Source organism: Drosophila mojavensis, unplaced genomic scaffold, assembly GCF_018153725.1.
Source record: "Drosophila mojavensis isolate 15081-1352.22 unplaced genomic scaffold, ASM1815372v1 contig_231, whole genome shotgun sequence".
Taxonomy (NCBI): domain Eukaryota; kingdom Metazoa; phylum Arthropoda; class Insecta; order Diptera; family Drosophilidae; genus Drosophila; species Drosophila mojavensis.
In genome coordinates, this window is record NW_025318772.1 from 8,599,186 (window position 1) to 8,625,412 (window position 26,227).

Consider the following 26,227-nt stretch of genomic DNA (forward strand, 5'->3'; position numbering starts at 1 on the left):
CACTCAAAAGGCAGCGATGTACGAAAACCCGCCGCCCACCAAGAAGACAGCAGCAGCAACAGCAGCGAGAAACTATCCAGGCGAACAGCCTGTCTGTCTGTCTGTCTGTCTGTCTGTCTGCCAGTCAGGCAGTCAGTCTATGGCACACGTTTTCCATTGCCTCTGACTGGATCTTTGTATATATATATATATACATTAAGCCGACGTCTCTGGGCAATTGGTTTTTTCCGGGGGCATTTCATTCAGGCGACTGTCTTAAGGTTTTCGTTTCTTTAACTGGAGGTCTCCAAGCTGAATAGCGCAAATTAAGCGAGCGAGCTACACTCGTAAATCTATTGTCATAACGCCTACGAGCAACGACTAGACGATCTACAATACATATGTGTGTGTATATTTGTGTGTGTCTGTGTGTGTGTAGATGCTACATCCAGTGGCATCATAGACCATCTATCCAGCTGTGCGATGGCAAAAACACATTTTAATCAGTGCTCAAGTACAAAATACCAAGTCCGAGCGCCATAGTTCATTCGCATCATATACATAGATACATATAGGCATGCATACATATATACATATATATTATGTATGTGTAGTTATATATCCATACAATTCTATGTTGATTATGCTGCACTGGGCTGTCTGTGATTTGTGTCGCTGTCATTTGCCATGGTCATGAACACAATTAAACAAAATATACCGCCCAGGCGCTTATGCAATTGCCATAAGAATCTAAGTGTATGATAAATATATTTACATCTATATCTATACATTGTCTTTGCTATATTCAAATATATTTTCCAACTATTAGGTGTGACCTTTTGCTCTCTATGTTTCTCAGCTTGATATCGTTTCAAATTTTCTGAAATTTTTTAATCAATCTGCTCATAAATAATACGAATATTACACTAACATATGCAGTTTGACATTAAATTTGTTTCTTCTGAGTTTTGGTAAGGGCCAGCCTTGGTCTCCTATATGCCCTCTCTCTGTCTCTCTCTCCCTCTCTCACACTATCAAATCTCTCTTGAATCTTTTTTTCCGCATTTATAATGAAAATCAGAAAGAATTCTCATTTCAAGCTTACGCCATCTTCCTATCGCCCTTCCGCATCTCTCTATCTAACGTTCATAAACGTATATCTCATATAGTACTGTACTAACTCAATTCGAGCTTATCATTGACAAATACTAAAATGTTTATATTCCGTTAAGGTAGAATGTAACTTTATTACGTTTACATTTGTACACATCTTCAAACATTTGTAACAAAACAATTCACACTGAGCAGCTCTGTAATGGCAGCTTCCCCTCAATAGAATTGTTCCAATTGTTGTTGTGGTAATTAACGTAGCTCGTTTAGTTTTAGCTACGTTCCGTCAATGTGAATTGCACGTTTTTCACACGGCAAACGCGGCGTATACGTAATGTGCGAATGCAGCCAACAGAAAAAGTGAAAAAAGTAACAGGAATATAAATCGAACTACACTAAATGGAATTCAAAGCATATGAATTGGTTATATCATCAAAGGTCTTTACAACAATGTGGCCATTGTGTTCCAAACTATTTGCTTAGCTTAAAAGTCATAATTGAATATTTAATACAAAATACCAGACGGAGAATATATATGTATATTCATACAGAAATATGTATATATGCTTGATGCTTAACAACATTTGGATTTCTTAGGCTTATTGATTTTCCAAATATTTATTTGGCAAAAGCTGTCTACGTTGATACCCTGTAACAGATAGATGAATAGGGTTCTATAAATATATTTTTAGAGTATAAAAAAAAGAAGAAAATAATAGCAAAATATATATATATATATTTCTAAGATAATAATATTGTTTTCAACTAAATAAATAAATAAATTCAAGGAAATATTATGGAATAGAATAGAAACAATTAAAGTGGAAAATAAAAAATATTTATAAAATATAGGAATATAGAAATTGAATATGATTCTTACTCTGCATTATATATATAGGGTATCTATAAGCAGAATACACAAATATTTCACAGTTCTAGAAATCGAACTTGTTAATAGAACTGCTGAATAGTACACCCCCTTTCTTCGAGGTGGCTCGCATCCTGATAGGCCTCAGGGCATGCTGAAGTAGTTCAGTCGAAACTAGATCATTTGCCACATGCTTAAAGTGCCGTCTCGTGTGACTTGTGTGCCACAGACACGTGCAGCAGGCGTGACTGCGAGTGCCAACCCTTAAGTTGACTCAGTTTATACTTACATATATACATAGGTCTCTAACTGTATATCTGTGTATATATCTATTCTATAGGCAGACACGCCTGACAACAGTGTGTGTGTGTAATTCAATTGCAATACCAATAACAGAAAGGCGAATATGATGAATGATTCAAGATATGCGATACATAGTATAATAGGTATTCGTAGATATAGCTGCATATCTCTAGACAATTTTAATCTATATAGAATTGCTGACGTCAAGGTGCTGAACGTGGTAATACCTTGTTGTAGTACTCGAGTCGCCTTGTCATTTGACCATTTGTCAGCTGAAGCTCGGGCATTATTGCCAACTATCGACTATTTACATAAGCAACTGTTTTCACGAGTTACTTTGTATCGGACGGGGGGCACTGGCGGCGGGGTTCGAATGGCGGCGCTCGTTTTGGGGTCACAGCTGCATATATCGTGTCAAAGTATTTACCAACACACGCAGATCACTTAGTGTGTGTGGGTGTGTGTGTTGTGTCCTTACATAAGTTGTATTTTACTATAGAGGACAAAGAAAGAAAAGGCTCCTCATGTATTCTCTCTCTCTCTCTCTCTCTGTGTCTCATGCCCTCTCTCTAGCATAGTCCATTTGGCCTGAAGCGCCGGCAGCGACGTCCACTTAAAGTCCATGCGTCTATTGTTTGTTTATTTGCTTGGCCTTTTAAGTGACTTACAGTGAAGCTTGGACAAGTAGGACAGCACAAATATTATATAATAAGAAAAGTTATACAATATATAAAGCTGTAAAATGCCTAAAAGTTGGCAAAGTTAAAAAGAAAAATATAAAAATAAAATGTTTTCAGTGAGTTACAGTAAAGCATGCTAGATAAATATCAAAAATGTTCTGTTTGGTATAAAATGATAGTAATACTAAGTATGAATGTGTATAAGAATATATTAGCAAAATAGAATAACTTAATAAAATCATATAAATAATAACAAATCTATACATTTCCTATAAAAACATTAAAACGTTTTCAATCATCGAGTGAGCACTGTATAGGAAAGCTCTATATAACATTTCTAGGCAATTTTCGTGCTTATCTAGATGCTATCCACGCTCCACAAGCCACAAATCTGTAATTCATCATCAAGAGCCTTTGCTTGGCTTAATTTCAGCTAAGCTGCTTTTACTGTGGCTTGAAACCCTGTTAGCCAGTATTTCTCTTTTTTTTCGCTGCGATATCTCTATTGATTTTCTGTTAGGGTTTTGTGTTACTTAAACAAATGTGTGTGTGTGTGTGTTTGTCTGTGTGTGTGCTACTGCTGCTGCTGCTGACATTTAGTGTAATTAGACTTACTCGCATTCGTAATCGAGCTGAAGCACCCAAAATAGCAAAAGTTGCCAAGCATAAGATGTCCTCGCTCGAAACAACCCCACAACCAAACGTATAGAAATTGAAGAAGCAGCAGTAACTGCTGACATTTATATTACGCTTGGATGTGGCGTTTTGTCCCTTTTTTTTTGAAGAATGGAGGCTATGCTTGACATACTGTGTGTAACTGTATAATTAACATCAGTGACGTCATCGCTGGCGGCGCTCGATAAACGATTAAAAGTTGAGGACATGACAAATGTGAGCAGTAAATGCCGAAAACTCAAAATATAGCTGTGTCCTTTGTGCTTTTTTTTTTTACTCATATAGCCTGCTTATACAATTCATGCAAATTCGAACTGTTTCGAAAATCGCCTGACTGACACACATTCCTGCGCACCAGTTACCTCTCTCCAGCTCACTGTCTCTCTGCCTCTCTCTCTCTCTCTCTCTTTCTCTATCGCTCTGTCTGTCTTTTCGGTTATCTAAGTGCTGCTCCAGTTTCGAAGTGCTCGCACCACTGTGCACATTGCCTGCCTCACTTGTCACAGTGCCATACATTCGCGCGTCGCGTTGCGTTGTGGGAGAGTTCCGAAAGCTTCTCTAATACACATACACACGTACACATTCATAAGTACGCATGCAGCCGAATGTACACGGCAGAGGAGCGAAACATCTGGCAGACGAAAGCTCCGAGCGAATTATTCGAATTCGACGCCGCGTTAGAACAAAAATTTCGCTAAACGAAAGCTTATTCACTCGCGGCATGCATGACTATTTTCAGTCGAGCGTTGTTACCGAACTAGGAAGGTCGGTCTAACTGTAGTAGCTACACTGAGCTCTCGTCTCTCTGTGTGTCGGGTGGTACAGCCAGTGTGCGCCAGTACAAGTACACAGCTCTACAGCTCTCCGCTCTGCCCGCCGCCTTCGTAGCGCTGGTGTGCTGCTGCTTACACAATAACTGTGCATCGATAAAGAAAAGAAGAAGCACACAGGATACGAATATATATATAAATATAAAAAAAAAAACCCAAACTCTTAAGCTGTTCACAGCTTAACGAGTGTTAAAAAAAAAAAACGTGTGTGATTTGTTGTTGTTTCGTCTAAGAAGCAGCATTTGAAGTGCAATAATTAGTTTGAAACGGGGTAGTTTTCTGCGAAATACCCCCGCAACGGAAAGATATTGTGTAATAGCCCTCGCCGTGTAAAAGGTAGACACATCCAACACTTAACAAGAACCCTTTACCTTTTATTATCATTGTTGTCGTTGTCGTTGCTGTTGTTGTTGGTCTTACGACTGCAGTGGAAGACCCTAGAAACATACTACATACTACACTAAAAGAAAAAAAAATTAAGAAAAGAGAACAGCAAGAAAGAAAAGAGAAAAGCCAACGACAACGTCCTTGTACAAAATCGATTTTCCAAAACTTCAAGCCAGCCGTAATGGATACGTATGTGATATACACACATATACAAATACATATATATATATTTATATATACGTGTGTATGTATATGCTAGTTGAAGTGCTTTGCAGAATTACATGAGCATTATCGTAATAAACAATAATTTGTGAGAGTGTATTTATAGTAGATGTGTGTGAGAGAGTGTGTGTTGCTTTTTCCAACTGATGTATTCACAATTGCAATTTGATTTGGCACACATATGATTTTGCCATATACAAAATTAACACATCCATACATATTTACATATATGTATGTGTGCATATATCATTTTCATGCACATTATATATGTACCTGTCCCACTGTTTGTCAGTTTGTCCAACTGTGTGTGGCAATGAAATCGTTTGTATTCAATTGCGGCGATTTCATTTTGGAATAGTAGCAATTTCCTGGCCACCCCAAAAAAAAAAAAAAAAAACATAATGGGATGCCTGTTTGCCCCTATATATATGTATACAATGACCACCCGCCGTTGGCTATTTCATAATTCTGTGCGCTTTTGTACGGGAATGGGCAGTCAGAAAGCATCTTGGACTAAAAAGCAATAAAAAAAAAAACACTAACTATGTTTCCTTTTACATTACGTTTCGCATAGCTCTTACATATTGTGCTCTGTGCTCTGTTCTCTGTGCTATGTGCTCTGAACAGTTGTAGCGCTCATTTTCGAACTGCTGGCGATTGCACTCGATTTCGAAAATCACGCGCCTCTCTGCACTCACAACTACACAACCACACACTCGCAAACGCATGACTGTCTCTCTCTCTCTCTATCTCTTGCTCTTTTGCTCTTGTCTATTCGGAGTTCACATCCTTCTGCCAGCTAGTGCTGGTACTGCTGCTGCTGCTACTGCTGGCTGCAGTTTGTATTCCAGTTCTGCTGCCATTTCCAATTTCCCATGTATGCTCATGCTCTCCGCGCTTCCAGGCTTTTGCAGCCAATGCGGTCGGTCCACTTGCTGCTTTGCCGCCTTGCGCTGGCTCCTGCTGCCTTCCAGGGTCGTCGTTTTTTTTCCTTTTTTTTTGTGGTTTGCCTGCAGATTGTTGCATAAGCTGAAAATCATCCATATATTCCTAACTGTTTTTGCCTGTTCTTATTTTCATTTGTTTGTTCTTCAGTTTTGTCTGCGTTATTTTTTTTTAGTTTTGTAATTTGTTTTACGTTTTACCGTTACTTCATCAACTTATTACAGACGTTATGAGTTATAAGGTGGGTAAAAAGAAAAAATATATTGAATTTGTCTCATATCGAATGTGTTAATATACATATATTTTCATTTCATTATTTATTTTAAATTAAGTTTATTTAATATTAAATTTAAAAAAAATTCTTTATAAGTTATTAATAAGTTTATCAGGCCTTGTAACAATTCCCATGATCCCAGATTCTCTGATTGTAAATTGAAATTTACAAGCAACTTAGATTTACTTTTTTGTAAACTCAGGAAACACTTCGTATTTATTTAACAGTATTTGCTCGCATGTTAGATTAAGATATTTAACATTTAACTAAAGCTTTGTAAATTTCTGTAAACGATTAAGAAATAAGCAGACGCAGACAAAGCATGCTAAACAATTAGCATTCAATTGTTAAAACTTGGCCTGTAGGAATGTGAGATATCTAGCTAGCCCTATGTGGAAAAGCACAGCAAAAAACGTGTTTCCACTCGAGTTAACAAGCGGCTGGGCTGATGTTGTCTGGTCAGCACTGAAACGCGTAAGATTAGATACGATTTGTAACTGGTTTGGAACAGTTTCGAAATGAGTGCCCATCACAACTGACCCCCGTCCACCCCATCAAAAAGTTCAAGCGGTGCGCATTGATAAGCTCGAACAGCTGTCGCTGCAGCTGTAAAAGTTATACTCTGTATGCAGATATGCATAGAGAGTATATTGATATTGAGTGACATAACTTTTATACAATACTTTACTTTATTGCTTACAATTTGCATCTGGGACTTACTCAGATCGCACTCCGAAACAAGGAGAGGCGAAGATCGAGCGAGCGACAGATTTAGATTTATAAATCTGCTGTGATATGCACTTTCGCTTAGCTACAAATTTCAATTGAAATTGTTTACAATTGTCGTTTTCATTGTGCGGCTTAATTTGCTTGACTTATTGCGGATTATACCTAGTACATACACATATACACAGTGTTCATTCGCTAAGTAAATCGGCAGAAGTAAGGTAAACAATTTCCTTGCTAACTCAAATTACAAATACTTGATCGCTAACGCCATTCAATCACAAATCATGTCGAATCACAAGATTCGTCGTTTTGGTGTCTTTATAGTGTGTACCCACTGTATTTGAGTTTTTGCATTGATTGAACAATTAGCGTGTCGTGCTTTATTTGTCTGGCCGAGCACTGTCAGAGAGGCTGTCAATTCAGTTTCTACAATTTCTTTTTTTTTTATCGCACTCTCGACTTTTGCATCCATCCGATAACTGTTCTTTTTTGTTTTTGTCTATGCTTTATGCCCATTTGTTGTAAATTGATATTCAAGTTCAAAATGGCAAATGCTTTGCGCGACAAAAAGTGCGCGCCAAATGCTTTGGGACAAGCAAACATACAGATACAATTGTATCTGTGAGATACATTTGTATCTGAGCAGCTTAATTGGCTGCGTTATGCAAACAGCTTTCAGTGTGCTGTGTGTGTGTGTGTGTGTGTGTGTGTGTGTGAGTGTATGTGTTTGTCAAATGCTCTATTGTCGCATTTTGATTTATATCCCAAACATCCTGGGGGCTGGCCCCATCCAGAGCGTTTCTCTAATTGTTTAGCTCAGCTTTTCATCAGCCCAGTTTGCTATTCGTTTTTTTGCAAACACAATTTTCGCGATTTTCTATGGGCGCTTTTCAAATCTATCGAACCGTGAAAGCTAACAATCGACTAAACTTAAACAATATATTTAAAAAAAAAATTAAATTAAGATTAATTTAATTTGTTCAGGAAAATAGAAATTAGCGCCAGTGCTTAAAGACTGTGGGAGCTAATAAAAAAAAGGGTTAGAGTCGGCAGAGCCTGACTAGAAAATAACCGAATGGATGGATTATAGGAGGAGGCTTACTGATTTCAGAAATTTTATCTATGACCCCGCGTAAATGTTAACAATTGTTTGCACCAAATTTAAGTATACAAACTAAGTTTAGGTTTACATTTAAGATATACATATATGAAACTAACATTATCCTATATTACAATTCTTTTCTATGCAGATTGTTTAGCACTTAGAACACAGCAGATAGAACAAACCAATTTACAATTTGTGCAAATTAAGCAGCACCGAAGAGCGAATTTGTGCGAGACAAAGTTAACAGAGAAATATAGAAAAAGTGCGTAAGCAGAACTGATCTATAAATAGTTATGTGTCCAGAAATGCCAGCAAAAATCTTAACATTTATTTCAAACTCAAGAGTCCAAGTGAACCTGAAAAAAAATCATCGATTTTTTAACTGATTTTGCCGGCACGCACGACAGGTTTTGCACTGATCGGCACATTGATCCCACGCGAACTCTCTGCATACATTCACTTATATATATGCATATACATGTGTATGTATATATATAGATATAAAGCTGTGTGTACCATACGTATACCAAATGTATTATATGTAGCTCTCGCTCGCATATTCTCGTTCTGTTTTTTTTTTTTTTACTCTCTGTTTGTTTAATTACTTGGCATGCTCTTACGAACTTGCATGAGTTATCAAAAAGAGACTACAGATATATGAGTATATGTAAATATATATATCTATATATAATTCTCTTTTTGTTTTTGTTGAATTGTTTATTTATTTATTTATTTTGATGGCCTTTCAAAGGTTCACGATTGCATAAGTCTGCCAAATACCCATAAAGCATATATATGAATATTTTCATAATTATATTGATACTATATACCATATAAATAACTATATAGATATAATCGACCTATCTCGGATATATCTCTGCTCCCTTGCTTATTACATTTCCCATAAAATCACATAGATTATGTCTGATTTATAAATATGATGTCTAGGTCAAGTACATAGTTCTCTCTTTGTATTTGTAACTTTTTTGTATACGGCCCAAGATTTCATATATATTTCTCATATACAATTTCTCATATACAAAAATTGCTTAAAAAATTGATTTTTCCAAATTTATGCGCTCTCAATTCGCTCGAAATTTGTCTGCCCTAGAGTATTTATAGTTCGCTCAAATATAGATAACTTTTTCATATATTTATTCTTCTTTTTGTTCCAAATTTGATAATTCTCTATTTATTTGCTTACGCTGTGATTCATTTTTGGCGCATTTGCTGATAAGGCAAACTCATTATAGGGTGCTCTATAATTTACGTCAGAGCCGAAGCCGTAGCCCCCTATGTGTAGGGTATTACTTGTGCTGGGCAAAGCCGCAATCAATTGGCCTTCCCAGACGCACATGCGGCACATGCGCGCTTTAGTGCTACAATTCCACTTTCCAGTCACTAGCTATAATTTTCTTTCTCTAAAAATGACATGACTCACATTCATATAGACGAGTTCATGCTAGAACATAAATTAATAAAATATATTTAGATAATAATTCTTAAGTTACTATCATAGCCTTATTTATAGTTCTATGTATTCCAATATTATTCATCTGTAATGCTTGTTGTTATCATTTGATCATTTATATATAAATCTATATTTTATTTTTCTGCATTGTTCGATACGTTTTGTTTTTGATTTGTATTTCGTTGACGTCCATCACATCAATCAACATCCATCAATCCAAATACCAATATCAGCCGCATCTAGAGAGAGCGGACTCCTATCGAGTCGCCACGGTTATTGCAACCGATGACGACAATCGCACAGCCGATGGCCACTTCAAGGTAAATTTTTCAATTCTATTTTGTTTTACCCCACAGCAACAAACCCCCACCCCCATACAGCCACCATCATCTATGTAAACATACTCATTTATACTCATGCGTTGTATGTGTGTGTGTGTGTGTACGAAACATTCACATTCATGTATTAATTCGATTTGCTTATGCTTTTTTTTTTGTCTAATTTAAATTTTATTTGGGTTTTTATACTCTGAACTAATGGGGTTATACGGGTTGTACGGCCTGTATATAGCATTAAAGAATATCCGGAAAATTATATATATAAAGTCTTGAATATCCAATTGTCCGTCTGACTGAGTATTTGGAAGAGCTGGAAACTTGTTTATAATATATCATACTCATAATCCTACGTTTTATAATTTCTAAAGAAATATCCTCTCTGATTAACTCTATCTTAAATGGTAGTTTGTTTGCTTTTAACATAACTTATAGACTGTAAATGCTATAACATTCCGATTTCGTATATAAACTCTCTGTTATTAAGCAGAAGAGAAACTTAAATCTTTTTCGTATAACCTTAATTTTATTTTTAAAAATGTTCTTTATCTTTAAACTCACTCGCAAATTAGTTCTGAGTATCTAATAGTCGTTTCTGCTCGACTAGCGCACGCCTAATTGCCTCTTCTCTATTTGCACTTAAAACCTTTCCATCTTTCGATTTCCGTTGCTTCAATTACATTTATAATTCATGTATTTATTTATTTATACCTTACGTACTTTTGGGCATGTTTCCAATATTTATTTGTCGCGCTTGACATTTAAAATGAAATCAGCGAAAGATCGCCCCAGATTAAATATAGAACACTCAAAATCTGTACAGAAACATACATCTGTATATCCAACAACTATATAACTAGATATACTGACATAAAACACAGTTAGCCAGTTAAGGTTCCCGTATATATAATTCTTGCTAAATCTATTAATCAAATACAGAGATATAGCTGGTTGTCTGACATTGACATTGTAATTAACAACAATTCGATATAATCTTTAGAATGTTTTGGCGTAAGCAACTTGTTGAGCTTACATTGGAAACTGGTTTCAACCAGTTTGCGGGCTTTTCTCAATGATTTCGAATATTCGCACTTGTGACGTCACGCGCCACTAAATTTAGCATAGATAAGCGAAACAAAAAAGAAAAGCGATTGCCAGACCAGACCAGAGCAGACAACAGCTGGCGTTGATCTATCTATATAGCTAGGCTACATAGTCTATATAGTGTCTATACGCATCTAGTATAGAATTATTTATAATTAATTTGCGTAGAGTATTCAAAAGTGCTTTTTAGTATTATTTGGTCACATTTTTTCGTTTTTCATTTTACGTGACATTCATAATTTGTGCGCGTTTTTGGCGCGTTTTTAAACGCGTCAAATTGAACAATTTATTGCATGTATATTTTAGCTGTAGATTATAGAGCAGCAAAACAAAATATTCTCACGCGCTCGCTTAACAATTAGCAATTACAAGTATTTAGGCATATTCTGGATAGCTCATATATATATCTATATACTAACTGAATGGGGTAAGTTTGAAAGCGTGTTATATATAACAACAACAACAACAATGACACACGACACCACAAATTTTTCTCCTAACCAAACAATTTGGCTTATGGTCTATACAACACTCTACGCTCTTCGAATCGGTTCTGGCTTGAAGTAAATCGATTTTTGTCTTGGCTTTTTGGGTTAATTGCACCGAATTCACTCATCAAATATTTAATACTAATTTTTGTTACTTATTCTCTAACAATTTGGTCAACAGTCAAGACGCAAGATGCCGACCAAAGCAGCTAAGAAGGAGAACTTGGATGATCTCAAACAGGAGTTGGATATTGACCATCATAAAATCTCTCCTGAGGAAATGTACCAGCGTTTCCAGACACATCCTGAAAATGTAAGACACACTGTTGCATAATGTCTCATAAATTTCTTTTGCTAAAGTTTGTTATCTTTCTTTACGCTCAGGGTCTGAGTCATGCCAAGGCTAAGGAGAATCTGGAACGTGATGGTCCCAATGCGCTAACACCGCCCAAGCAAACACCCGAATGGGTGAAGTTCTGCAAGAATCTGTTTGGCGGCTTTGCCATGCTGCTGTGGATCGGTGCTATACTTTGCTTTGTCGCCTACTCCATTCAGGCGACAACCAGCGAGGAGCCATCCGACGATAACTTGTATCTGGGTATTGTACTTTCCGCTGTGGTCATTGTGACAGGCATTTTCTCATACTACCAGGTAAACTGCGAGTCTGCTTCCGATTGATCTATGCTTACTCATTCCTCTTTCCTTAATTTGACTTGTAGGAATCGAAAAGTTCGAAAATTATGGAATCGTTCAAGAACATGGTGCCCCAATTCGCTACTGTTATTCGTGAGGGCGAGAAATTGACGCTGCGCGCCGAAGATCTCGTCTTGGGCGATGTTGTTGAGGTGAAGTTCGGCGATCGTATTCCCGCCGACATCCGCATCATTGAGGCGCGCAACTTTAAGGTGGATAACTCTTCGCTAACTGGTGAATCGGAGCCGCAATCGCGTGGCTCTGAGTTCACGCACGAGAACCCCTTGGAGACCAAAAACTTAGCCTTTTTCTCGACCAATGCCGTCGAGGGCACTGCCAAGGGTGTTGTCATCAGCTGTGGCGATCACACTGTCATGGGTCGCATTGCTGGCTTGGCTTCCGGTCTGGATACCGGCGAGACTCCCATTGCTAAGGAAATCCATCATTTCATCCATTTGATCACCGGCGTTGCTGTGTTCCTGGGCGTCACCTTCTTTGTGATTGCCTTCATTTTGGGCTACCATTGGTTGGATGCCGTCATCTTTTTGATCGGTATCATTGTCGCCAACGTACCGGAGGGTCTGCTGGCCACTGTCACCGTGTGCCTGACCCTGACTGCCAAGCGTATGGCATCGAAGAATTGTTTGGTCAAGAACTTGGAAGCTGTCGAAACATTGGGCTCCACCTCCACCATCTGCTCTGATAAGACCGGCACACTCACCCAAAACCGCATGACAGTCGCCCATATGTGGTTCGATAACCAGATCATTGAGGCCGATACCACTGAGGATCAGTCGGGTGTTCAATACGATAGAACCAGCCCTGGATTCAAGGCGCTCTCTCGCATTGCCACTCTCTGTAACCGTGCCGAGTTCAAAGGTGGTCAGGATGGTGTCCCAATTCTGAAGAAGGAAGTCAGCGGCGATGCCTCCGAGGCTGCTCTGCTCAAGTGCATGGAACTGGCTCTCGGCGATGTGATGAACATTCGCAAGCGCAACCGCAAAATCGCCGAAGTGCCATTCAACTCCACCAACAAGTATCAAGTGTCCATTCACGAGACCGAGGACCCCAACGATCCACGTGTTCTGCTGGTCATGAAGGGCGCACCCGAGCGTATTCTCGAACGTTGCTCGACCATCTTTATCAACGGCAAGGAGAAGGTGTTGGACGAGGAGATGAAGGAGGCGTTCAACAATGCCTACATGGAGCTCGGTGGACTCGGTGAGCGTGTGCTCGGCTTCTGTGATTTCATGCTGCCCTCCGATAAATACCCAACTGGTTACAAATACAACACCGACGACATCAACTTCCCCATTGACAATCTGCGTTTCGTTGGCCTAATGTCCATGATTGATCCCCCACGTGCCGCTGTGCCCGATGCCGTGGCCAAGTGCCGTTCGGCCGGTATCAAGGTCATCATGGTCACTGGCGATCATCCAATTACTGCCAAAGCCATTGCCAAATCTGTCGGCATCATCTCCGAGGGCAACGAGACCATCGAGGATATTGCCCAGCGTCTCAACATACCCATCTCAGAGGTCAATCCACGCGAGGCTAAGGCTGCTGTTGTCCATGGCGCCGAGCTGCGTGATGTGTCGTCCGATCAGCTTGATGAAATCCTACGCTATCACACCGAAATTGTCTTTGCCCGTACCTCGCCCCAGCAGAAGCTCATCATCGTCGAGGGTTGCCAGCGCATGGGCGCCATTGTGGCTGTCACCGGTGACGGTGTCAACGATTCACCTGCCCTGAAGAAGGCCGATATTGGTGTTGCTATGGGTATTGCCGGCTCCGATGTGTCCAAGCAGGTGGGTGTCTAAGACTCATTTCAATTCAACTGTCTTCGATTAGGAATATGCAAGTCGAACATTGCAATGAGAACTCTAACTGATTTGATTAAATTTTTTATAGGCCGCTGACATGATCTTGTTGGATGATAACTTTGCCTCCATTGTCACTGGTGTTGAGGAGGGTCGCTTGATCTTTGATAATTTGAAGAAGTCCATTGCCTATACACTTACCTCCAACATACCCGAGATTTCGCCCTTCTTGGCCTTCATCCTGTGCGATATACCACTGCCACTCGGTACCGTCACAATTCTGTGCATCGATTTGGGCACTGACATGGTAAGTTTGCCTACAGCTTAACCCTCGGACTACCACTAATGTTAACTATGCTAACCCGCTTAGTGTTACGAGCAAGTTAAATGATAATATTATGCCTAGCTATCTATACACTCGCAGTCAAGTCAGTTAGCTACTTAAGTTATTGTTCTCTCTATAACTGTATGTATATATAACGTGTGTTGTAAATTGAATAAAATTGTGCTGCCTGCTGGGCAGATACCAGCCATATCGCTGGCCTACGAGGGACCCGAGGCGGATATTATGAAGCGACGTCCACGTAATCCCGATGTGGACAATCTAGTCAACGAGAGGTAAACTGCAGCATCAAACAGTTCCCAACTACGCTGTAAATTAACAATTAGGTTTGCCAGCTAGCTGCCAAGCACTAGGCTAATATCTAAACAAACAAAATTAATGAACCTATTTGTAGTTTAAGTATTTTGGTTTAGTATAATTCTCAATTCTAGTCGAATCCACAGACACGTACACACAGAATCTGTATGATCTGTATTATGTGAGCTACTTTGTATACCGAATTGTGAAAACGTTTTGCTAATATTACCAACTACAATAATCCACAAATCCAGGTGCCAGCCATTTCATTGGCCTACGAACATGCCGAAGCCGATATTATGAAGCGTCCGCCACGTGACCCATTCAACGATAAATTAGTGAACTCAAGGTGCCAATCAAGTCAATTTCTCTACCCCACACTTACACATACTCACACACACACACATACACACATATGCACATTTTAAAAAAGATTAACAAAAAGAATGAAAGTAATACTTAACAATAATCTCGCGCAAACATCATAAACTATAACTAATCGATGTCTGTGTATGTGGCTGGATTGTAATTAGCATAAACGTTAAAAACTAAACAAACAAACAAAAAAAAAAAAAAAAAAAAACAAATGAGAATAACTCTCAAAAGCGTACAACAAATATCAAACTAACAAAGTTTACTAAACAACAACTAACTGTTAAGATTATCGTTTATCGATAAACACCTATCGATAGCATTTTTGTAGCATAAATATACATATATAAATACCGTTCGAGTTTTAAATCATCTCCACTTTTTAATTCATATATTCTTTTCATTATAATTTATCGATAATACAGTATCGATGTCATTTTTGTAGCATATACATGTGGCCTTTAAAATCATGGTAACTTCAAGCATTTTAATGCATAAATTCCCCTTTAGATTATCATTTAACATTTACTGATAGATATCTATCGATCGAATTATGTAACATAATGCCTATCCGAAAACAAATCGTCTCCATTTGAAACATAATCATCCAATGATTCTTAATTAATATAATAACCCAACAATTATCGGTGTGCTGTTATCGAAAAGAATTCCAACTCATATATATATTAAACCTGGTCGATACACATACATGTATCGATGACTTTTAACCTCATTTCATTTCCATATAGATCGTACATTATATTAGCACTTAACCTAATTGTTCTTCTTGGCTCTCGTTTACATTTTCACACCATACAACATGATATTTTACAAAACATTAGTTTTCTTCCTTTTTCGTTTGTATTGTAAAATTGGCCTATGTGTAAATTGAGTACAGTTCCAAACAAAAACAAAAACAACAAAAATATCGATTCGCCTCTATTCAAAACTGCTCTAAATGTTAATTGGTGTGCGTTGGTTGTAACTGTTTTTATGTTTCACTCACTGCCAAATTGATTCACAAGTTTTCTTATTTTTTTTTCTTTTATCTTATGTTTAATTAACAAAAATTAACAATTGTTCTCACGTACATATTTGAGCATTCTAAACAATTAATTGATTGGCATTTAATATTTAGTTTTCTATGCAAAAAAAAAAAAAAGTATTCAAAATTAACTGCACACAAAAATCTGTAGCAAATAGTAGCATATATGTATATACATGCATATATATATACATTAACCATATTCCAAAATGAAAAAACAATGTTTCAAAATTAAAAAACAATATATTTATAATTTAATTTTAAGTTCTACTTTAATTTATTCTTCAACTATTTAATTTTGCCACACGATTCCACTGTGATCTCATCGAAATGCTCTGCTAAGTTAGCTTTAAGCCAGATCTTAAGTATAATATATGATATATCTATATATAGACTATAAGTGAACTGCGCGTCAATGGAATTCATACTGGTCGCATTCTCGTTGCCCAAATTACAGAGACAGAGAGAGAGAGGGAGAGGGAGATAGTGATATATAAGTTTGCATAATTTATCATATTTTTTTTTATTTTTTATTCCAAATATCCGGTTTGTGTTTTGAAAAAAAAAAAAACAAAACCAAAAACAAAATTACAAACAAAAAATGCTCGCACGCTTAGGTGCCAGCCATTTCCTTAGCCTATGAGACAGCTGAGTCTGATATTATGAAACGCCAGCCCAGGAATCCCTTTCAAGATAAACTCGTCAACGAAAGGTAAAGTTTTTCTTTGTGCTCAGCAAACAAACAACAAGAAACAAAACAATCAAAACCAATACTACAACAAAATGAAACATGAAATAAAAAAATCCATATTTATATATACACAAACTAAAACTAAAAGTCAAAAGTTAAAGTAAAAGTAAAAGAGTGAGCTGCAAATGAACAACAATTTCTTTACAATTTTTTCTCAACTCACGTAAACTCAAAGAACATTTTTTCGGTCTAGTTTTGAACGCAAAGTACGCTCAGCCCTAAACAAAGTTCTTACTACGAACTAATATTCGTCTATTTAAAACTCTATTTTCAATTAGCTTCAAATATATCTAAAAACAATTTTTAGCCTAAAGTAAAGTAACTATTGATTTGTTTTTTATTTGAATGTTTCATTTTTTGATGTTTTGTTTTTCTTTCTTCCCTTCTTTCTGATAACATTTTATGTTAAATGTTTAGCATTGTTTTATATTATTATAATTTTTTTGTTAAATGTTTTATGTTTTCTTCGATGTTCTCTTCTCTTATTCTATTTCTCTTTTGAGTATCAGCTAGTTAAATGTTAACGTAATATTTGAACAGTTCTCTCTAGTTCTTTATTATGTTTATCTTTCTATATATATTCATATATACTTTCTCTAGTTTACAATTCGACTATAGCTCAAACACTCTCCAATATATCTCAATTTCGACAAGCACTTCGAGCTGATCTAGTTGAACTACTACTTCGAGTATTCTTCACTGGGCTTTAGGCCATTTACACTTGAAATATTTTCGAAAATTTGAATTCAATTTATCATTTATTTGATTCAATTTCATTTGATTGAAAATAATTTAGCCTTCTCTTTAGTTTCTCTACTATTATTATGCAATGATATAATACTAACTTTTATGCGCTTACTCGTATTCCAATATAAATACATATATATCTATATCTATATACAATAGCTACAATTTAATTAACTCATTTTCAATTTATCTTTTTGCAAATCTTAAAAAACAAACTCAAACTAAAAGTCAAAGTGAACAAAAAAAGAAAAACACAAAGAAAAACTATTTGAAAAATATATTCGTATGATACATATATATACAAATATATATATATCAAAATATATCTGAACGATCTTCTCTATGCATAATGCACTGCACTTGGAATATACATGAGGAAATATTTCGTCTAAAATTTTTCGCTCAATCACATTCAATCAAAATGATTTGGCGTGCTCTAGCTGCTTCCTTTTTTCCAACTCTCTTCTTCATATAATCTTTGCTTAACTCTATATATATCACTATATATATATTTTTCTATCAATTTCTACTCTGGGTGCTCAAGAAACTTCTTTGCTTGTTCCACTCAATCTTAATTTTATTTATTGTATACCATCAATCGACATCAATTTTGACCCTGAATCGAGTTTCTGATTTCCTGTAAGGAAGGTAAGTCCCTCTACGTTGCCCCATTCACAACTGAAAGCTGATGAAGCAGAACGCGTTGTATACTACTTAGTTTCGATCTCTCTACATATACATCTATGTATATATAATGAGAAAACGTAACTTATTTATTACTACTAGAGTCAGGTTTAACTATAAAACTATATAATTAGTCTACGAGTTATTTTCTACTTCTAATGCTAACTACTGTATATTGTATATTTTATGCATTTCTTAGCAGTAGTTAAATGTCATCAAGCCATGTCAATCACAATCAGTCAATCATTTGTGGAGACCCTAGTCAGTCGATCAATCAAACTCATCAGACTTCAATCTACATCCAAAAACTTTCTTTTGTCATTTTTTGTTGTTGTGTGTGAAACACATCAACTGGCTCTATTTTTCCTAGTCCTAACTATATATACATACATATATAAATACTAAATACTGATCTAGTGCAAGTTAAGTTCTAAGCAAACTCTATATATATACACACATATATATAGATACACGAATACTCCACTCTTGTAACTCTATAACAAGTCGATGTTTTGTTACTCGGTTGCTCGATTTTGCTGCCCAGTGTAGTATATTTTAGCTTCATAAGTACGCAGAAGCTAAATACAATTACACTAAACACGAAACCAAACGGAAATACCATAAAAAAATACCAACTGACACATCTACCAAATGCAACCGAACCTCTATCTCTTATCTAAGTACTTACTATATAACTAAAATATATATGTATATGAGAAACCTATCTTAGCGCATATAAATAATTTTTTTTTAGTATATAACAAGTATTTATTATATACCTACAAATTGCCAAGCTAAAGATTATTCGTCAAACTTTAACCAAGATTTTTCCTTTTCGTATTTTTCCCCCTTTTTACACCAATTTTTTCTTTACAAATCTTTTATTATGTCTTTCTTTTTGATTCAATCAAATCAAAAAATAAAAAAAAAATATACTTGAAAAATTGCACAAACTAAAATTAATGTACCACCAAAACAATACTGAAAACTATCGAAAACAAAATACCAATATAATACCGCAAGATACCGGCCATTTCACTCGCTTACGAGCAAGCCGAGAGCGATATTATGAAGCGTCAGCCGAGAGATCCATACCGCGACAACTTGGTAAACCGCAGGTCAGGACAAATCATTAACGATAAGGAATTTAAAAACCAAAATACAAAAAATACCAAAACAAAAAATTTCTTAAGAATATTACGTTTAGTTGTTTAGTTGAACAAATTTTAGATAAATGAAACAAAACATGCAACCCCCATTTCTTCTTTTTTAACATGTTTCAAATTTGACATTTGACCTTTGTTTGAGTTGTGTGTGTGTGTGACAACTGTTACCCAAAGTCCAAAACCTAACCAACCTCGAATCCAACCGAACAATTTGGCTAACAATCTGAAGAATATTTCTGAGAAAAACACACACGAAATTTTGGTGTTAATCGAAAAAGAGGAATTGAAGTTCGGCTAGCCGAATATCAATACTCTTGCAGATCGATATATGAGTTGTTAGTTATAGAGAATGACATAGAGCTAGATTACAAATAGCTTTTGACTATGTCAACTAAGTTTAGGTCTAGTTGACTGAAGATATGGAAAAACTGTCTATATAATTTATCTGACTGTTAGTTTCTAAATTTGATATCGGAAGTATATATATTATATGATTATATGATTGACATCATACCACAACAAATTTGGGGTATACGTAGATGGGTTAAGGAAGATTGATTTGATACAGAAAAGATTGGGAAACTTTTTGGAGTCATAAATGTCATAAATGTATATAGAAATTATCAGCTCTATCGAGAAGAGTTCCTCTGCAAGACTATTGATAAAATAATGTGTTTGTTGGTTTTGCTGATGCATTTATTGTTTTAAGCATTTCAATGTTTTATTTTGTTAAATTTTCATTTCTAAACTCTTAAAGTTTTTGAAAATTTTTTAAGACTTAACATATATTAACAAAATATATATATACATCTGTTATAATTTCGATTTCTTTCTGTGAGCTCTTAATGTGGAATGAAAACAAATTTAAACAAATTGTTCACTATAAATTTCGTTTGTGTTTTCAAAATTCTAAAAAGAAAAAAAATCTTTTCCATATGGTATATGAAAATTCGTTAACTGTTATTCGTTGATTTTCACAAAATTTTCAAATTTTCCCATTTTCATGTGTGTTAAATGTTTTTGGAAAATCCGTGTTTTGATTTCTTTTGAATCTCTATAAACAATTTGCATCAATGTTTTGTGTGTTAGTCGCACAATCAATGATTTATCAATATATCATATTTATATCTATAAGGGTTATCAGTTTGATAATACGCTTCTAGAACTTGTTCTGGGACATAGCTGCTGCATAGATAGCGCCCACACACACACACACACACACCCACACACACATGACATAACTTAAACTGAAAACTTAGACAACAAAATAAAACAGACAAAAAAGCGAAGCTTTTCTGCCGTTACTTTTAGCCCAGTTAGTGCGTTCTATATATAATATATATATATATATATAGTAGATGAGTCGAGCAAATACTTTATATATATATATATAAATCAAGCTTCTGTTGCGTTCTACCTAGTTAAACACACATATATAGCCACTATATAGCCAAGTCTGTTGCCGCAATGTCCTCACAGTAAGTCTCTATGTGGGCTCGTCCTCTAACCAACAACAAATGGACTTTACTTCTTTTTTTTTTTTTTTTTTTTTTTTTTTTTTTAATATTTATTTGTAAGTCTATGTATAACTTATATGTTTATCTATAAGTTGTATTTTTTTTTTTGGTTCTATGTTTTTTCCTTCAGAAACTTGTTTAAGCGTAAGTAAAAAAAAAAAAAAAAACAAACAAACAAACAACTTTAGCTGCATTTTGCTTTTATAGTTTTGGATACAGCTCGCTACTTGCATGTGTTCTTGCACCCAAATACCCTGTAATATATGTTCATAGTCTATGTCTTGCTGCATGTTTTAACACTCACAAAATGTAGAAATTAACCATAAGAACTTTGCTTTTCACCTGAACAAAAAACCAAAAACAAACAAAGAAAACGATTCTTTGCGCTCTCACGCTTAACTAAAAACGCGCTTTATTAAAAATTAAAAAAACAAAAAACAAAAACTAAATGCAAAATCCAATATATATCTAATACATAATACAATCCACGCTATATTCTGTAAAGTCAAACACAAACAATTTCATTCATTTGCTTCAAAGTAACGAAAAAGTAATTTATTTTTAAGAGCTTAAAGGTAAAATGGCATTCTCTATACAGTTACTAACTCTGAATATCCGAATTGCATACCAAAATTATATATCATATGGAGAAATATGATATGCTACAAGCCCATGGGTTGCTCAAGGTTTTTAGCTATATTTTTATTATTATTTTATTTAGTTCTGCACAAAAAACTTATTGTTTGTTAAATATATATATAAAATAAAAATATAAACAAAAATTGGTATTAAAAATATATATTTTTTGAATAATTTTGAAAATATGATTTTTAATAAAAATTTTGCCTTAATTATAATTCTAATATTCCGTCTTCAATTTGAAGTAAATTTTGGTTCATTTGATCAAATTTTCACGCTTAATTTTATTTTAAAATTTACGATGCACAAAAACCTTGAGCAATTTCTAGCTATAATGCCCGATCTTTAATGCTCGCTAAGACTTGTCTTACAACCTAAAAATGAAATTAAAAAAAAAAAAAAAAAAAGAAAACCATCAACAAATCCACACAAAATTTTAAAGAAAAAAATAAATTCACATTTTGTAACTTATTTAATTTTGTTTGCCTCTCGTTTCGTTTGATTGTTACGCGACCCTTAAAAATCCAGATTGATTTCCATGGCCTATGGACAAATTGGCATGATCCAGGCAGCAGCCGGTTTCTTTGTCTACTTTGTGATTATGGCTGAGAACGGTTTCCTGCCCATGAAACTGTTTGGCATCCGTAAGATGTGGGACTCCAAGGCTGTCAACGATCTAACTGACTCGTATGGTCAGGAATGGGTGAGTAGATCTATGAATATTATTTGATTGGCTGACTCAAGCATAGAATGAATGTAATTTTGAGCTTGATCTCTATTATAAGATTGAAAAGTTTTAAACTGATGATGATATTATATCTTATGAATTAAAAATTTTATTTTCTAAAAATCATCTTAAGCTTAAAAGATTTAGGTTTTACGGTGCTTAAGCTGACATACGCTAGGTGGCGCTCTGAGCAGTCAGTCAATGAAGCATTCCGTCAGTCAAATAGTTATTCAAGCAGTATATTTTTTTTAAATTAAATTAAATTATATAATTAATAATTTTGGTTACTAATATATGTGTTATCCCCCCGATCTTTATCAGACTTATCGCGATCGCAAGACCTTGGAATACACCTGCCACACCGCGTTCTTCATATCGATTGTCGTAGTACAGTGGGCCGATTTGATCATTTGCAAGACGCGTCGCAACTCCATATTCCACCAGGGCATGCGCAACTGGGCCCTCAACTTTGGCCTCGTCTTTGAAACGGTGCTGGCTGCCTTCCTCTCCTACTGCCCCGGCATGGACAAGGGTCTGCGCATGTATCCCCTGAAGTGAGTGAAAGCACAATATGAATGCAAAAATGAATATACTAAACTGATATTATTTTTCGGCTATTGTCTATAGACTCGTCTGGTGGTTCCCAGCCATTCCATTCATGTTGGCCATCTTTGTGTATGATGAGACTCGTCGCTTCTATTTGCGTCGCAACCCCGGCGGCTGGTTGGAGCAGGAGACATACTATTAAACACTCACACATATACACATACACGTACACACACACACAATCCACACACACCCGCAGCAAAGGCAACAAATAGTAATTGTTTATTTAACACAACAACAACAAAGCAACAACCGCAACTTGCAACCAACAGCGAAACACACAGAACTCTGTGCAACAAAAGCTATAAAAAGAAACATATTGCAATATGTTTGAAATTTTAATTTAATTATTTAAAGTAAAAAAAATACAAAAAAAAAAAAAAAAAAACAAAAACAAAAAACAAAAACAAAATGCAAGCGATAATTATTTTAAACATTTAAGTACATTTAAATTATAAATTAAAGCTAAAAATAAGGTTTAAATAAAAACAAATAAAGTAAAAACTACAACAAAACGAACAACAAACAACTTTCGACAACAACAGCAACTGCAACTGCAACCAGCAACAACAACAATAACCTAACAAGTTTTTAGTAAAATTATTTAATAAAAACCAACAAAAAATTAAAAAAAAAAAAAACAATGCTAATAAATACAAATATTTAAGAGAAATGAAAGTGCGCCTAGAATCCGAAGCAAAGCAAAGCTAAAGCGCAACTAATATAATATATAAACATACTCTACAAAACATACACCAACACACTCACAGACACACACCACGCATGAAGAGACAAATTATATAAGAAGTTTAGAGAAATTAATAAAAAAAAAAATGAAAAACCGAAAATTTTGACAAAAAAAGAAGAACGAAACAAAACAAATGAATAAATTAGCGTAGTTACAAAATAAGCAAAGATACAACAACAACAACAACAACTTGTGGAAAATTTGGTGGGGCAAGCGGTCAAAGCGAATAAATAAAGAAGGAGACAAACAAAAACCAAACACAATTAATATAATTGTTTATATATATACAAACCAACCACTCACACATATATTATATGGAAATTCGATTATATAAATGGAGCTATAAAAAAGTTTAGACGCTGGGTAACGGAATAACGGCACGTGACATGCCAATCATGCTCTGGCTACAGGGTATTTGGCAGTCTATCAGCGAAAGAACGGAATACAATTTGTTATATGTGAAGTAAAAGTTTATATATAAAAAAAAAAACAACAACAAAAACTAAATAAATAAAAATAAATTAAATATTTATGCTTTGTGTGCATTTTAAGCGCCCCCTCCAGAACAATAAAAGCAAATCAACCTAAATCTCACACTAACACACACAGCGCCACGCCCACAAATTTGAATGTTTGTAACGTGTTAACACGGCACAGCCTAAAAACAACAAAGAACTAAAACGAAACAAAATGGCGGCACGCCCAAGGCAGTAGCAGTATAACAGTATTGTGTTTCATTTATCGTTTTCAATTCTCTCTCGTATAACTTACGCTTAACACACACACACATACACGTACACTGCAAAAAAAAAGTTGGGGTGTGACTTTGGCTAATTGCGAAATTGTGAAAAAGAAAATCTGCTGAATAGATGTTCAGCAATTCAGTCAACAGTCAATCAATCAGTCACACCCCGAAATATATAAATTTATTGCCTGCCTCAGTGGAAAACCAACAAAACTTCGACTCATTGAAAAATTTGTAAAATAAATGTGTTAAGCATTTTCTACAAATCGATCGATCAGTCCGTTAGGCAGTCAGTCAATCACATAAAAAAAGAAGGAAACAATACGCCGCTGCTTTTTCAACTAGTTTTTTGGTTTGTTTAATACAAAAAAGAACAAAAAAAAAAAAGGAAAGAGTTTTTTGTTTAATGATTTCCAATGGGAAATTCATGGCATGTTAGTTATGACAAACGAAACAAAATTATTATTAGTTGTTAACAAATTATATTGATTAATAATAAAAATAATAATATAATAATGAAGATAATAACAATGCATATTGTTGTTGATGTGAAACGAAAATAAAAACAAAAATTATATAAAAACTCATAACTCCAACAAAAAATATTTATAAAAATTCTATAAAAATAAACAAAAAAACAAACAAAATATACCTTGGATCGAATAGCAAGCAACAAGCAGTTATGGCATAACATTCGCATACGATATAATATGTAACAACAACAACAAAACAAAAACAAAAAATTGATAAACATGAGAGTAAACATTTTTAATTTTTTGTTCTTTCGCCCTCCGCTGTAAATGTATTTGTAGATTTAAACAATGATTAAAATAAAAAACTACATAAATAAAACTTAAAAAAAAAAAACAAAATAACTGTATTTCATTTACTAACAGAATTAAGAGTAAATTGTGCTCTTGTTTTTCGAGTGTATAAGGCATGAAGTGGGAGTGAGTGAGAGCAAAGGAGTGAGAGCAGCAACAGCATGAATCGCTCAACCGATTGATCCCGCTATGTCAAAAGTGACTGTGTGAGGTGTTCGTGCTCTCAAACGTAAATGTGTGGGTGGACTCGTCCGCTTAGCACAGAAGACGAAAGTAACTGGGCAAATTAGTCTGTGCGCGTCTGCCCAGTAGATCAGTCGTAGAGGAGCGTATTTATGCTGTCTATTATATGTGTATGTCTCCATGTATGTGTGTGTGTATGCTGTGATTTACTACGCTAACAAAGTGGTCTTAAATGGCACAGGAATAGAGAGGAAATAGGAAAGAGGGAGAAAGCTTGATAAAGTCACAGCATTGTGCTCTTTTGCTAACACACACGTTAACATAAATACATCTATATTTAGCCTATTCATCCTTTTGCTCTCTCTCATTTCATGTGCCTGCAGATGCAATATGATTTTGTCAATGCACTTGTAACGAAACATTCTTATGGATGATTGATTATATTACACTTGACACTTTGTAGAGTCTAAATTAAAATTGCATGTATTTTAAAATAGATATTTTTTCATTATAATTATAATTAATAATATATACCGCGATCTTATTAGGAAAGGGCATTCAGTATTCACTGCGCTGACAAAGTTTTTACTTTACATTTTTGTTTCCCTTTGCTTTTTGTTGCTGTTGTCCTTTTTCTGAATTTGTTTGCAAAGGGTCGCTTGGGTCTTATTAATTTCCGTTTTGCTTATTTATTTTGATGATGTTTCGCGGGTGTTTTCACTTTATTTTAATTTTTTTTTTTAACTTTGGGTACAGTTGAGAAACTGCGTCAACCCAAAAACCTTAAAAAAGGTGTGCTCGTATTTAATAAGTGT

At 35.2% G+C, this 26,227-nt stretch overlaps 1 protein-coding gene across 6 annotated transcripts in view; it reads left to right on the forward strand.

Moving 5' to 3' along the window:
- LOC6575362 (sodium/potassium-transporting ATPase subunit alpha) overlaps positions 1-24,150 on the forward strand; it is a 32,476-nt gene extending 8,326 nt beyond the window's left edge. The window contains exons 2-10 of one of the 6 annotated variants that reach the window (XM_032733571.2): positions 9,812-9,898; positions 11,687-11,818; positions 11,890-12,156; positions 12,225-14,006; positions 14,110-14,325; positions 14,542-14,636; positions 22,108-22,282; positions 22,628-22,860; positions 22,934-24,150. In XM_032733571.2, coding sequence (XP_032589462.1) covers positions 9,812-9,898; positions 11,687-11,818; positions 11,890-12,156; positions 12,225-14,006; positions 14,110-14,325; positions 14,542-14,636; positions 22,108-22,282; positions 22,628-22,860; positions 22,934-23,054 — 3,108 coding nt within the window. In that variant the 3' untranslated portion in view covers positions 23,055-24,150. Of the gene's footprint in view, positions 1-4,353; positions 4,782-8,252; positions 8,370-9,811; positions 9,899-11,686; positions 11,819-11,889; positions 12,157-12,224; positions 14,007-14,109; positions 14,326-14,541; positions 14,637-14,912; positions 15,008-16,692; positions 16,788-19,280; positions 19,376-22,107; positions 22,283-22,627; positions 22,861-22,933 lie in introns of those variants that run through there. The other 5 variants (XM_032733572.2, XM_032733570.2, XM_032733569.2 and 2 more) reach the window with 5 other exon arrangements.
- The last annotated feature ends 2,077 nt before the right edge of the window (positions 24,151-26,227 follow it).